Source organism: Thermobia domestica, chromosome 9 (genome assembly GCF_964235325.1).
Source record: "Thermobia domestica chromosome 9, izTheDome1.hap1.1, whole genome shotgun sequence".
Lineage (NCBI taxonomy): Eukaryota > Metazoa > Arthropoda > Insecta > Zygentoma > Lepismatidae > Thermobia > Thermobia domestica.
This window is the reverse complement of record NC_137462.1, coordinates 184,051,842-184,066,562: the sequence shown is the minus strand read 5'-3', so window position 1 is coordinate 184,066,562 and position 14,721 is coordinate 184,051,842. Positions and strand designations below refer to the sequence as shown.

Sequence of the window (14,721 nt, the reverse complement as noted above, 5' to 3'; positions counted from 1 at the left end):
ACATAACGCAACGGAACATACTTGGTTTTAATCTTCCACCTTGAGCAAGATATTATGTCAAAATTAACATTTATCATATTAAGATATGTATACAAACATATGAAATCAGGAGGTTGAATCCCTCTTGACGAAATTCTAGGTACGCCACTGGATCTACTACTTCCAATTTGAGCTATTTTTATCATAGTTTCAACAATGTGAAACGAAAGTTGCTATTTCTAAATAACCGTTCTGGTTTCAACAATATAAAATCCCACTTTGTTAGTTTACTCTAAATTAGTTGCTTTTGCTTCGCAACAATCTGTCCGATAAAATGAAAAATTATAGTTACTGAAATCCACTATGGGCAACTAATCAAAATTTCCAGTAATGTTGTAAGGAGTGCACTAAGCTTCGTGATTCAGTGCCAAAGGTAACACAAAAGGATAAGAAGGAAAAAAAAATGTTTTCATATCCGATGAAAGAGGCCCTGACTCTTGCAAATGGCACGATAGGTGTTAGTATTCTAACGCTACCTTACTGTTTTGCTCAGTGTGGCATTGTTCTTGCTACTTTAATGTTGGTTTTATGTAATCTAGCCACAAGACTAGCGTGTCATTTGCTGCTACGGGCAGCTGAAGAACAAGAAGCTTCTAGTTATCAACATGCAGCATTCAATGCGTATGGCAGAAAAGGAAAGATTGTAGCTGAGGTACAGATTAGCATCTTAGTGTTTGCTGCGAGTATCATTTACTTTGTCGCTATTGGTGACTTTGCGCCGCCAATTATAGCACAGTTAATGAAGACAGAAGCCACAGCTGCACTGCGTTCAACAACATTGATTGGTCTAGGAACGTTGGTTGTGTTACCACTTAGTTTCTTGAGTGATACAGAAAGTCTCAATAAAATATCAGCGGCGTCAATGGTGATTTACGCCCTCTTCATAGTCAAAATAATTCACGAAGCAAGACACCATATCTTCTCTGGTAACTATTTTGACAACCTTCCTCTCTGGAGACCTTCTGGCCTGTTTCAATGTATTCCTATTTTGTTCATGTGCATGTCTTGTCAGGGTCAGCTCTTCGTTGTATATAATACTCTATCTGAACCATCCACCAAGAAAATGGACAGAGTTGTAAAATACGCCATCAATATATGTAGCACAATTTATATTACTGTTGCACTTTTGGCTAATGTGGCATTTTTCGACCAAAATATATTACCTAACATAATGCTTAACTTTGCGCCGTCTGTCTGGAGTGAAATAATGAAGATAGGCTTCTTATTTTCAATAATTTGTAGCTTCCCTCTACAGGCTTGGTCATTTCGAGAAACTATGTATTCATTGTTGTTTCCAGAGTTAGTAAGAAGCGGAGGCACCGTGTTCGCTTCAACAGAAAGGAGCATTACAGTGTTCATGATTGGGGGTTCCTTAATAATTGCAATTTTGATCCCAAAAATTGAATTCTTAATCAGTTTGTTTGGCTCAACTTTCGGCAATTTTATCTCTTACTTGTATCCTGTGTTAATTTATAATAAGTTGGTGGTGGCAGAAAACTCGGCGGAGAAATGTTTAGCCTATGGTCTGTTTGCCTTAGGAATAACTGATCTCTGTCTTGGATTGTACGGAAACTTTGTTTCTACATAAACAGAATCTTGTGATAAATAAAACATGCATTACACTGTAATGTCTTTTACTGTAAATAAAACATGCCTTGCACTGTACTTTATTTTACTGTTAAGAAGTGTATTTTACTTATATTTATTGACGATAGGGATTTCACAAGCATTCTATGGTGTGCAATAACCGAATTGGTCTTTTACCTCGGATGCTGTTCTCACGTCGATCAATCCGTTTTCAGCGGCGTTGCTAACGCTGTGATGTGGGAATTCGACTCAGCTGACATGCTACATGTTCTTAGTGAGACGAAAACCTGCAATATTGCCCTCCAAAAGCAAAGTTCTCACCGAACGTCTCATAACAGTATATCGCGAGCTCATTGGTTCGTCCCAAAGGTCAATTCGGGTGCCGCATAATAGGAATATAACATCGTAATTGAAATAAAATGTACTTTTCATTCTGCAAAATTAACTACAGTTGTGTGCAATATTTAAGGATAAGATAGATAAAGTAATATAAATACTGCGTAGTCGGCGGAGATGAATGAAAGCCCCGCACTATGTTGCCAGAGGTCTCCTACACGTACACATGGAGCAAGACGTTGCAAGACGTGACGTCGGCGTGACCATAAAGCCAAATAGGTCTGCTTGTCAAACAGGAAAAAGTTGAAATAAAGAAGTGAGCCAGTGTGATTCAGTCAGGGAGCTGCACTGTATTGGTGTTACTGACAACATCGTTTGGAGACAACGTTTGGATGATTTTACATGATGAAGAATCATCGGGAAACTGGAAGGAAACGAAGTGGGACGAGTGTTGCAAAACTTTGGTATTGTCCACAGCATTGTTTTACGTGTATGCTGTCATGCAATGAACCCAGGAACATTGTCAAACAGGATCGTTTTGGTTATCCTAGTCTTCTTGTATAGGGAGGCATAATTCTGCACAGGTATACAGACCTCCAAACTTTTGATCGGTATACTCATCAGTCAACATTGTTGTGACACTGTAATCCTTCTCCCCGCACGTCTTATCAGAGGAAACTTCATCTTTATGGATGATGATGCGCGACCGCATCGAACAGCATAGTTGGCAGAGTTCTTGGAACGAGAGTATATTCGGTTAATGGACTAGTCTGTCCGTTCTCCCGACTTGAATCTTATCGATCAGTGTGGAATACTATAGAGAAACATCTTGCATCACATTTAAATGCACTCTGGACCAACCAGCAAATGTTAACAGAGCTGGTGGAGAAATGTTGATCCATACCACAACAACTCATTGCCAATCTTGTGAACAACTTGGGAGCAAGTTGTAGAACATGAATCGTTGTTCGTGATCACCCTTATTAAGGACCATTTTACTCCTCCTGTAATACCAGTGGAGCTACCATGAGTACAGTGACTTCACTGTAAATTATTGTATCTATATAAAAGTACATTTTTTTGTTTTTCTAATAACACGTTTCTTCGTTTTGTATCCTGTATCATACTGTAGCACTATTTTATATGAGTGGTTCAAGTTTCACCGATCTATGCCATTTGGAAGTAACATAGTTTGTGAAATTGACTTTCGTCAATGTGTTCCCACTCATGCACATACAAGTCTACTTGATATGGACTTGACTTCGATTAAAGTTGAAGATATAGACAGTACTAGTGTTCAAAGTACAGTGAGATATACGGGTAAAATTAAACTAAAAGATCAAATTTTTACTCTATACAGACATTAGCTAAATCAACAAACTGTTTTCTGTAACGTGATAAAAAGTGTATTGTAGTAGTAACAGGATATGGATTTACAGGTCCCAATTCTAAGTAAATACGGTGGTTTACTGGTAAACCGCTCACCTCTGTTACGAGGAATTCCTTGGTTCGATCTCAGACCACGTGAGTTTGTGGTGGACAACCTCGTGTTCATCTCGTGTTTTCTCCCACATTCTCATCCTATCAACTCTTTCATAATCAATCATTTACTCTCATTTATCACCTGCCTCCTTTAGTTTACAGGACATGTTCGTGTGACGTAAAACCGAAAATTTCATTTGATTTTCAAATTTCCACAGTTAAGCATCATGGGCTTAAGACTAGTGTATTATTAATAAAATTCATGTTAATATAATTGTTCACGGTATGATATTGGGAGATTTGATATGATTTTTTTAGAGTAAAGACATTTTTAATTCTATTGCTAATTCTGGAAAATATTTGTACGGCCGTGAACTATGATATCATGTCCTAGTACTTGCTTTATTTAAGTAATTAATGAAAATGCAGGGAATTTCAAGCAGATTGATTGTATACGATTTACCCTATTTGTTTCTTTAATACCTCTTGTCATTATCGAGTATTTAAGATGTCAATACTACTTGAACTGGGGATCGAACCCATGTCTTCCCCAAAGAAAACAAGAACACTAGTTATTTAACCATTACAAAGATTCAACTATTCCTTACAATGTATCTTTTTACGAAAAATGTCGAATACTGAATTATTTTCCAAAAATCATTTGAGAAAAAATGATCAAAAACTATTTGAATAACGAATATGTGCTCGAATCATTATCAGAATAGAATATTAATTGTTTGATTTATGATCAGAAGAGAAGAAGTATTTGAATCATTTTTAATATAAAGGAATAATAGTTTGAGTCATAATCGAAGCAAAATAACAATTGATCAAGTTATGATCAGAATAGAAGTATAATTGCTCGAATCATTATCAGAATAGAAGATTAATTGTTCGAATCATTATCAGAATAGAAGATTAATTGTTCAAATCATCATCAGAACAGAAGAATAATTATTCGAATCATTATCAGAATAGAATAATAATTATTCGAATTATTATCAGAATAGAATAATAGTTATTCGAATCATTATCAGCATTGAAGAATAATTATTCGAATCATAATCAGAATAGAAGAATAATTATTCGAATCATAATCAGAATAAAATGAAAATTGTTCGAATCATTATCAGCATAGAAGAATAATTATTCGAATCATAATCAGAATAGAAGAATAATTATTCGAATCATCATCAGAACAGAATAATAATTATTCGAATCATTATCAGAATAGAAGAATAATTATTCGAATCATTATCAGAATAGAAGATTAATTGTTCGAATCATTATCAGAATAGAAGAATAATTATTCGAATCATAATCAGAATAGAAGAATAATTATTCGAATCATAATCAGAATAAAATGAAAATTATTCGAATCATTATCAGAACAGAAGAATAATTATTCGAATCATCATCAGAACAGAAGAATAATTATTCGAATCATTATCAGAATAGAATAATTATTATTCGAATCATTATCAGCAGAAGAATAATTATTCGAATCATTATCAGAATAGAAGAATAATTATTCGAATCATTATCAGGATAGAAGAATAATTATTCGAATCATTATCAGCGTAGAAGAATAATTATTCGAATCATCATCAGAACAGAAGAATAATTATTCGAATCATTATCAGAATAGAATAATAATTATTCGAATCATTATCAGAATAGAAGAATAATTATTCGAATCATTATCAGAATAGAAGAATAATTATTCGAATCATTATCAGAATAGAATAATAATTATTCGAATCATTATCAGAATAGAAGAATAATTATTCGAATCATTATCAGAATAGAAGAATAATTATTCGAATCATTATCAGAATAGAAGAATAATTATTCGAATCATTATCAGAATAGAAGAATAATTATTCGAATCATTATCAGAACAGAAGAATAATTATTCGAATCATTATCAGAATAGAAGAATAATTATTCGAATCATTATCAGCAGAAGAATAATTATTCGAATCATTATCAGAATAGAAGATTGTTTGAATCATTATCAGAATAGAAGATTAATTGTTCGAATCATTATCAGAATAGAAGATTAATTGTTCGAATCATTTTCGAATAGAACTGTTCGAATCATTGTCAAAAATATGGTAAAATAATAATAGTTTTAATCACTATGAGAATAGAACAATAAAGAAAAATATTCAAATAACGAATGTAAGAACAGTTTTCACTGTACTAGTTCGAACTCATCTAATTTATCCCCAATAAAGAAACAGGATGCATATTTGATTACAGCTGTATATGAGCTTGGATATTCTAAACTATACAGAAGTCAGGTCAATATACTTTTGAGTGGAAATATTTAAAAAAAAAAAATGTTTATATAGATCCAAAATCAAAAGATGAAAACGAAAAGTCGCGTGAAGTGAGGAGAAAAATGCAAGGAAGAAAGAAGAAAAAACGTTTTGATAGAAATCATTGATAATAAATAAAAAAAATAAACTTTTCATCAAAGAACCAGTTTGTATACAGTAAATATTGAATGATTGCATTTGAGGATGATGCCTCTTCCTACTTCCAAGTCGTTTTCAAGTGTTTTGACAACGAGGTTATGATGAACCGTTGAGATAAGCTCCGGAATTCATCTTCACACTTGTGTATCTACTACGTATGATTGAAACATCAGGTCGTTAACCTTTTATACCGTACTTTCTTCGTTGTTTATTACATACATATGAGATATTAGTACACGAAAGTCTATGTTAGTGTGATATGTTCCTTCCCAGAAACTAGATTATATTAGAAGGTTGACTTATTACTTAGTGTAGGATCCACGAACTATATGCACTACAACTGAAAATCGAACCCTGGTTTTCTGTGGCAAATATAGGTTACGTTAAACATCATCAACACCACTACCATATTGGTCCACGACTTCAATTCTACTAACACGTCTCTCTAATGAAAATATATACCACTTCTTAATTAATATTTTTGACCTCTGACACAATCCCTGGCAGTGGTCAAGAAAAGTTTATACGTTTGAGGCCAATTCTTTCGACAGTGAGTTCTCGAGAACCATAGACTCTATAAAGATGCAATTTCCAATAACGGATTGTAAATTTTGCTTAGATGGTTCAGTTCTAATTGCATATTTAAAAATGGCCGCTATTTCTTTATTACATTTTTTAGGAGTACACTGGAAGTGTTGAAATTTTTAGAAAGTAAAGCATCATATCGTACGAGTTATACATTCCAGCATTACATATTTGTATACGGGGTTAGTATATCTCTCCGGCGTTTGTTTCATGGTCAAATGATAATGAGAAACGAAGGATAATCATTGCTCCACTCTAAGATGAATCTTTATTGTTCGGAGTGTTTTGCCCAATGAATACCTTGTATCACTGACACTATAAGTAATTGTGTATGTAATGTATTTGCTTATTACATACTGCATGCAAGAAGAAAGAAAACACTGATCACACATGAATTAGAAACTCCAACCGAAAGTAGACTCAAATCTTGTAAACAGTGCGAGATATTGAAAAAAATCCCCTTTATGGTATCCCTTGCCGGTTTTTATCCTGACGTCTTACACTTGTGTCTGTAAAGGGACATGTACAGATGTTGTGAGGAATGACAAGGAGAATCATGCTCATATGTGAATTGTGTGCTGTGTAGAGAGCGCAGGTTCAGCTAGTTTTGATTAAAAGAGTGAATAAAAATCACGTTCACTTTCGTTTCTTTTTATTTGTATTTTATACGTTTTTGTCTACCCAACTTTTAAATAATTCTAATCGATTTTCATCTCCTCCCACTAATTTTCTCTATTCTTCTCCATACTCATATTTCCAGTTCTTAAGTACGTTTTGCATCTTTCTTTGGTAATGTATACGTTTCTACACTGTATAATACAGTGTTCCACACAAAATATTGCATATAACTTATCCGTATAGATAACTCTTCACTCAGCCGCGCACAAAGTTCATCATTCCCCTTACAGACTTTTCTGATATTCCTATTCCATACTTAAGTTTCCCGTTCACATCCAACATAGTTGCCTATTCTACTTCCTTCCTCCTAACTTTTCTAGATAACATGCTTATTTTGTTCCAACCAGTCTGCGTTGGTTTAATCTTTCTAAGATTGGCTTCATGATATTCTCCACATCCTTCTAAAATTTTCTTACAATTTGTTAAATTTTCGCTTCAGATACCATAACAAGAGTAATTTTATCCCTGTAACTGTTGTGTCTGAAATAGTAATGTGTGAAGCATAATTCAGTCTTCTACCACTATCAAAATGCATTCCGAACCATTTATTTTAAATAAGTATTGAATAACATTAGTGAAACCCAGTCTATTATACTCTTTTATTGTTTCGTTCATACGTACAGTGTTATCTGTGAAGATTAAAACACCAAGAATTCACAGGATTTGGACGGCAAAGTATGGCGTAAGAATGAGTATAATATTGGTGGTACCGTGGGTGTATGAGTCCAGCAGCACTCTCAATTTGTTACAGAGAATGGTACCACGAGAAGGTGGTTTATGCCACACTCAGGTAATGGAACATGTATGAGCAAACAGCAAACATGTGGGTAAGCGTCACTATGGCTCGCTGACATGAAAGGGCGCAGTGCAAATATATGTACAACTGTGTTAGAGTGTGACCGTATAGTCAGCTTCCGGAAGGTAGCTTCTCGTACCACAAAATTGGTTCGCATATAGGCATGACGTCATGACGATGATTCGTGTGTTAAGGCAACAGACAAAAGATAACTGTACACAGTAACGATCAACCAGTGGAGTGCTCAACGTGACCACAGACTCTTGTCTGCATGGCCGTGATGTAGCGTACAGTGGCTTCTTCATTTCTAGGTTGTCGATGGAGCACGGCAGCGATGTGGTGATCACGCATTCCTTTGTGTTAGCTTCCACTGACCAAGAACTATAAAACGTTTCAGACTAAAGTCAGCATGTAATACTCTCACTGGTACGTAGAGTGATAGGGGTCACGTTTACGGATGAGTTTCAATCCTCCCTACAATAACGGCCACATACGAGTTAAACGCTATCGCTGTGAGCACAAATTGCCAGCTTCGATATCAAAAGTTACGAAGGCCGAAAAAGAAATGAGATCACCTAAGGCGCAACTGGATACAACACATAACCTCACCTGCTGAGACCAATGAGGGAACACCCCACTAGTGACCGCTACATCAGAGAAGTTGTAGAGGTCAATTCTAAACCTTTCCTTTAGAAACTCCGGATACCATACTTAAGCAAGACAATACCCGGCTACATGTATTTCATCTTGTACATCACTAATTTTTCATCATGTAAGTCATGCGAAGTTTTATACGTACAATATGACAGGCGAGTGCTCAGGAACACATCCAACCAATGGCGTAAGCTTCTTATCATTTCAAGCGTTTGTATACATATCTTAATATGATAAATAATTTTGCATAATATCTTGGTCAAGAAAGGGTTAAAATTCAGAACCAACTTGGATACGCCACTGGATCCAACACCCGTTTTATTTGTTGCTACAATGTAAAAAGGCTCTAATTGAAACATGTGGAGGCTTCACACAATACAAAATTATCAAGGTTAAAGATATTGTACAGCTCTGAAACTATAATCGTTTCTACGTAATCACTTAACTAGTCTGCACTATAATTTTAACTTCACTACTAACATGTATCTTTCTTTGTATTGTAATTCTCACAAAGATATTGCATGTGTATTCCTAATGATTCTTGTATCTATTAATAATAATAATAATAATAATTTCCATCTCGGTTACTGCATAAAATGCCAGCTGATAATACTGTAATCAATGCTAAGAGAGAGACATTCGTCTGAATATCTCACTACCACACATGATACAAAAATTACTCACATATGACAAAGCTAGTTCTTTTCTCCATTTGTATTAACTTTGATTTCAGTGCCGCTGTTCATTAAAACGTCAGTTTCTCTCTGTATGTTCGAACGGAATAAACAAGAACCGGCGTCACACTTGAAATACCAAATTTCCTTTCTACGCTCTTGACGCCAAACGATATGCTCCATCATTAAAAGGTGCGGTGTTCCGACTGGTTTATCAAAGTTAATAATGAACAGTTACAGATCAGTTACACAGGAAGGCTGACAACTGAAAAAGGTCATTGGTTGAGTAGGGGTCTTTGCTAATCATTGATAATGACAATGCATTTTTCTGTCTCCGGATCTGGTCTTCCTTCCCTAGTCTCGTAATGAACAACTTCGCCATATTGATTTCAAACAGAGAATGTACAAGGTAGATGTCAATAAAAATCTGGTCTTTCTTCCCTAGTCTCGTAATGAACAACTGAGTTGATTTCAAACAGAGAATGTACAAGGTAGATGTCAATAAAAAGACATTAAGGGACAAAAAGTTACCGCACTACACTTTCGAGCTCCAATTTCTTAACTAAGTCATGTCATGCTGCAATTATTTGTGAAATACGAATAACATTACAATGCGTGTTTAGAAGAACTCGTACGAAAAAAAAAAAAACAACTTATTCTTATACAAGTAAACTATCCCTTTTAAGATTTTAATTTAGAACAATAACTTACACTATACATCAAAGTTATTAATGAAATGTTTATGAAATATCAACAAAATGACATAGTCGTATTTAGAGGAATTGTAACAAATAAATAAAATAAAAACTCATGCGGAGAGTAAACTACCCCTTGTGGATATATTTATGAAAAATGACTAACACAGGTTATTAATAAAATATTTATTTATGAAATACAAACAAAATCATCTAGGTTCTTTAAAAAAAAATCCGAAAAGAACTCCTTCCCAGGATTAAGCTAATCCTTATGGATTTTTCATGAGAATTGACTTACCCCACATTGTATGGATGTTAATGAAACATAAAATAATAATAATAATAATAATAATAATAATAATAATAATAATAATAATAATCTCTCAGTAGTTTCCGAAAAGAATCGTCCGAAAAGAACTCAACCCGAGAGTAAACTACCTTTTGTAGATTTTCTCAAGACAAGACGCCATATTGAAATAAAAATGAAATGAAATTTTTGAGTTTTATGTCCCATGGTTATGCCGGCTAGGCTAAAGGAGACAATGATTATGGAAGGAAACGGGACAACCCCGAGAAAACCCACGCACACGGTGTTTGTCCACCACAAAGTTCACTTTTTTGTCAATTTATTGATATATTTGATTATAAAACATGAACAAGATCGTCTGTTTTTTTTTCTCAGAAAATCGTTCAAGAAATCTCACTCCCAAGAGTAATCTTCTCCTTGTGAATGTTCTCAGGACAAACGACTTCAGGTTATTAATCAAACATTTATTTATGAATTGTGAACAAATTTGCTTGGATCATTTTCTAGAAAATCGTCCAAAAAAAAATTATCCTCAAAAGTAAACCAACCGTTGAGGACTTTTCAGGATAAATGAGTTGTGCCATATTGTCCGTTTACGAATGAAATGAAAAGTGAACAAAACCGTCTAAGTCACTTATGAGAAAATCATCTGAAAAGAACTCATCCCCAAAAGTCAACTATCCCCTCAGGATTTTGTTTCAGAGAAATTATTTATACCATGGTAATGAAATCCGGGTGTTAATGAAATGTTTATATATAAAATGTAAACAAAATCGTTACAGTTATTTTCGAGAAAATCACATTTTTGATTTTCACAACTAAGTGAACTACCTGTACTTTATACTATAGTTTAAAAAGGCCTATCCGGTTTGCCATAAGGACTAGACTGTGTCACGTGACCAGGTCAAAAGTCACGTTGCGTGCTAAATCGAGTCTGGAGATTCCAAATCCAGATGTGAGATATTTAATCATGTAACTCCGCGTGGGGCACCTGGGGTAATTGGAAAAAGATGCATATACCTCATCATTATTATTGATTTCACTAAAACAACTTGACTTTTGACAATGTTCTATCAATTTACCTTACGTGCTATACATCGATTTTAAGCTCTTCATCATGTTTTCAATTAGCCATCTCCTTATTATAATTTTTGTTAATTTTGTTCTTTGATTTTCCATAGATTTTAATGTTCATTTTTCGTGAGGTTTTACTATGTTTCATCCATTTTAGGACAATTTCTTTCCTGGAAGTAAAATCTACATAGTCTGTTCTATATTTAAGGTGAATTTCAGCCATCTCCCTATTTTAGTTTTTCAGACAAGTGGAGGAATTATTTGTTTTTCATTAATTTTCCACTGACATTAATGTTTCGTGCTCTTTTTTTTGACTATGTTTAATCTATTTTAGGATAATTTGCTTTTGGAGTGTAGAATTTACATAGTCTCTTCTATATTTAGGCTGAATTTCAGCCAACGCCCTCTTTTGGTTTTTGAGATAAGTAGAGGAATTTCATTGATTTTCATTGATCTTCCGTTGACATTAATGTTAATGTTTTATACTTTTTTTTGACAATATTCCATTAATTTTAGGGTAATTTGTTTTTGGAATATAGAATCTACATAGTCTCTTCTACATTTCAGTTGAATTTCAGCCATCTCCCCCAAAGTCTGTTCTGTTCACATCATTGCAATCGGATAGGCCCTTTAGTGTAGACACATTGAACGGTACGGCCTCTAGGCGAGTGAACACATTTACATCGAGACGTCCAAAACTACCTTTCTTGGCATGAGGAAGCCACAAAACATGTACATTTGTCCCCCAAATGAAATCTCGAATTCGAATTTTTTTCACGATTACCATACTTTCTTCTCTTCTACTGTCACTCGAAAGTGAAAAGGAGAGAAAAACTAACCATTCCATCAATTTACAATTTCTTTAGTATTTGGAATATAGATTACTTTCCAAACTATATTAATTCTTGCTATTATTATAAATTCAAGGTGCTTCAATATGAGTTTATTTCTTTCAAAGGGATCTACTATCCGCTCCCTCTTACTTGTAAATGGCAATACACAAAACTATTTGAACCCTTCTGCTTTTCAAAAATCTGATAGGTTAGTAACGTTTCCATCCTACGCTTAAGGAGTAAAGTTCAAACCTTATATACGTTATATAGAGAACATGCAATAGAAATCGGACAATGTCTTGTAAACACAACGATTTTCTTTTAATTCTCATAATGCTTTGAACAACCAATTTTTATAGTCATTAATACATTTGGTACAAGTATTTTTCAATATTTTTCATTATTTCACGAAAATAATTGCCATGTTTTTGTTTCTTCAACAGAACATTTACGAGAAATCAATAGTCAGCTACAGTATCTTCCCAACTTAAAACATAAACACCTACATGGCAATGTTTGCATATGGAGGGAATTTTCCTTAGCATAGGGAAATTTAATATCAAAATTTAGCAGACAGAAAAGGAAATATTTTAAAGCAAAACGCTGAAACCCAGGAAAATCGAGTTCAATTACAGACCAAATGTTATGCCTCTATTTGCCTTTTGTCATAAATTGATAATAATAATAATAATAATAATAATAATAATAATAATAATAATAATAATAATAATAATAATAATAATAATAATAATAATAATAATAATAATCTATTTTCTGTAGCTCCCGTTAAAGAATTATTCTTTTTTTAAGTATTGACAAATGATCACCCCTACTACCTTTATTTCTATTCCGAAATTGCTCATCTGAAGGAAAAATGAAAAAGGACTTGAAATTATTAGTTTAACATCCTACAATTATGTCCTTTAGCCTAAGAGACATATAATAAAGGCAAGTGAATGATGATGGAAGACTTACGGAATCAGAATGTGAAAGAAAATGGGATTACCTCGAGAAAACCCACGGACGCGATGTTGTTCACCACAAACTTAGTTGGCCAGGAATAGAACCAAGGACCCCACGCACCAGAGGTAAGCGCTCTACCACTGAACTACTGTGCACCCTTTTCATCTGAAGAAGATAAATGTATTTTTTTCTTACTTATTGGACGGTGCTTTTGTAGTAAATATAGCACTGCAGCTTTCAGCAAACAGAAATTTATAACGTGTTTCCTAGAAAATAAGACCGGGTGTTATATATATATATATATATATATATATATATATATATATATATATATATATATATATATAACCAAGAACACATACACACAAAAAATCCTCTCCTAATTTAAAATTTCCCGAAGTATGCAAATGTTTGTCTTTCTTCTATAGTTTACATCTAATCATAAAATGATACTTCGTTAAATGATAAAAACATGCGTCAAATATAACTATTGTTACCCATGAGACGAGATATATCTCATTTTGTCTCGATTCGCGTCTCGTAAACGAGATGACACGTACATTTTTAAATTGGACACAAGACAAACATTTTTCGTTTCGTGTTCTTAGGACGTATATACGATACAATCTATCTTAATTTTTGATTTCCGAATTTCTTTGCTCCCAACTTCTAAATTGGTTCATGTCGGACCAAATTAACCCAAGAAAAAAAGAAGACTCAATTGAAAAATATTTAACCGGCCCCTAAACGACCTGAACTTCTGAATGCATATAGTATATGGCAAAAGTTTGGAATAGACCCTTGTAACTTTGAAACGGCTGAAGGGAAAGGGGTCATATTTTGGATAGAGGTCGGGGAGGCAGAACCACACCTGAAACTGAGTAATACTATGATGGTGGCCATTTTGAAGTCCGCCATCTTGGAGTCAGACCCAAACTGTTAAATGGAAATGGTGTCGTGTGATATATTGTTTATGGCTAGCTTTCCACATCTATATTTATTTTCCTCTTATCTCTGATCATGTAGTAATTAACATCTTTGGAATATAATTGTTTCGCTGTAATCAAATTTAATATTCTGTTGTTTTATATCTCTGTATGGGTGGCAGATTTGTATGAAAGGACGACTAGGTTCTGTGGCTGGAATTGATAGCAATTTTAGAGTAAGTGAAGAAAGAAAACAGGAACGCAAAGAAAGAGAGGCAGAAAGAAGAAACAAGATTTCACAATGAAATTAAAGGAAAAGTCATGGTTTCGTCAGCAAATTTGACTGGCAGTGATACTGAAGATACTTAAGCATGATTCCACTCCAGATACGCAATCATGCTTAACTGATCCAATGTTGGTGAGTGAACCAAGTATCTCACCGACAGACTAGCGATATTTTTAACTGTCTCTCGAGAATGTTGACAGACTAGCGATATTTTTAACTTCTATCGGCAAAGAACAATTATTAGGCATTCCTGAAATACCATCATCTGCAGGAGAAGCACAAGCTACAGCTGTTTACGAAGCACTGGAGAAATGGATAATACA

General features: G+C 34.0%; 1 protein-coding gene across 1 annotated transcript in view; it reads left to right on the top strand.

Moving 5' to 3' along the window:
• Window positions 1-457: 457 nt before the first annotated feature.
• The window catches only part of LOC145661102 (solute carrier family 38 member 10-like), a 29,156-nt gene continuing 14,892 nt past the window's right edge, over window positions 458-14,721 (top strand). Inside the window, exon 1 of the mRNA XM_081726546.1 lies at window positions 458-834. Coding sequence (XP_081582672.1) covers window positions 458-834 — 377 coding nt within the window. The remainder of the gene's footprint in view (window positions 835-14,721) is intronic.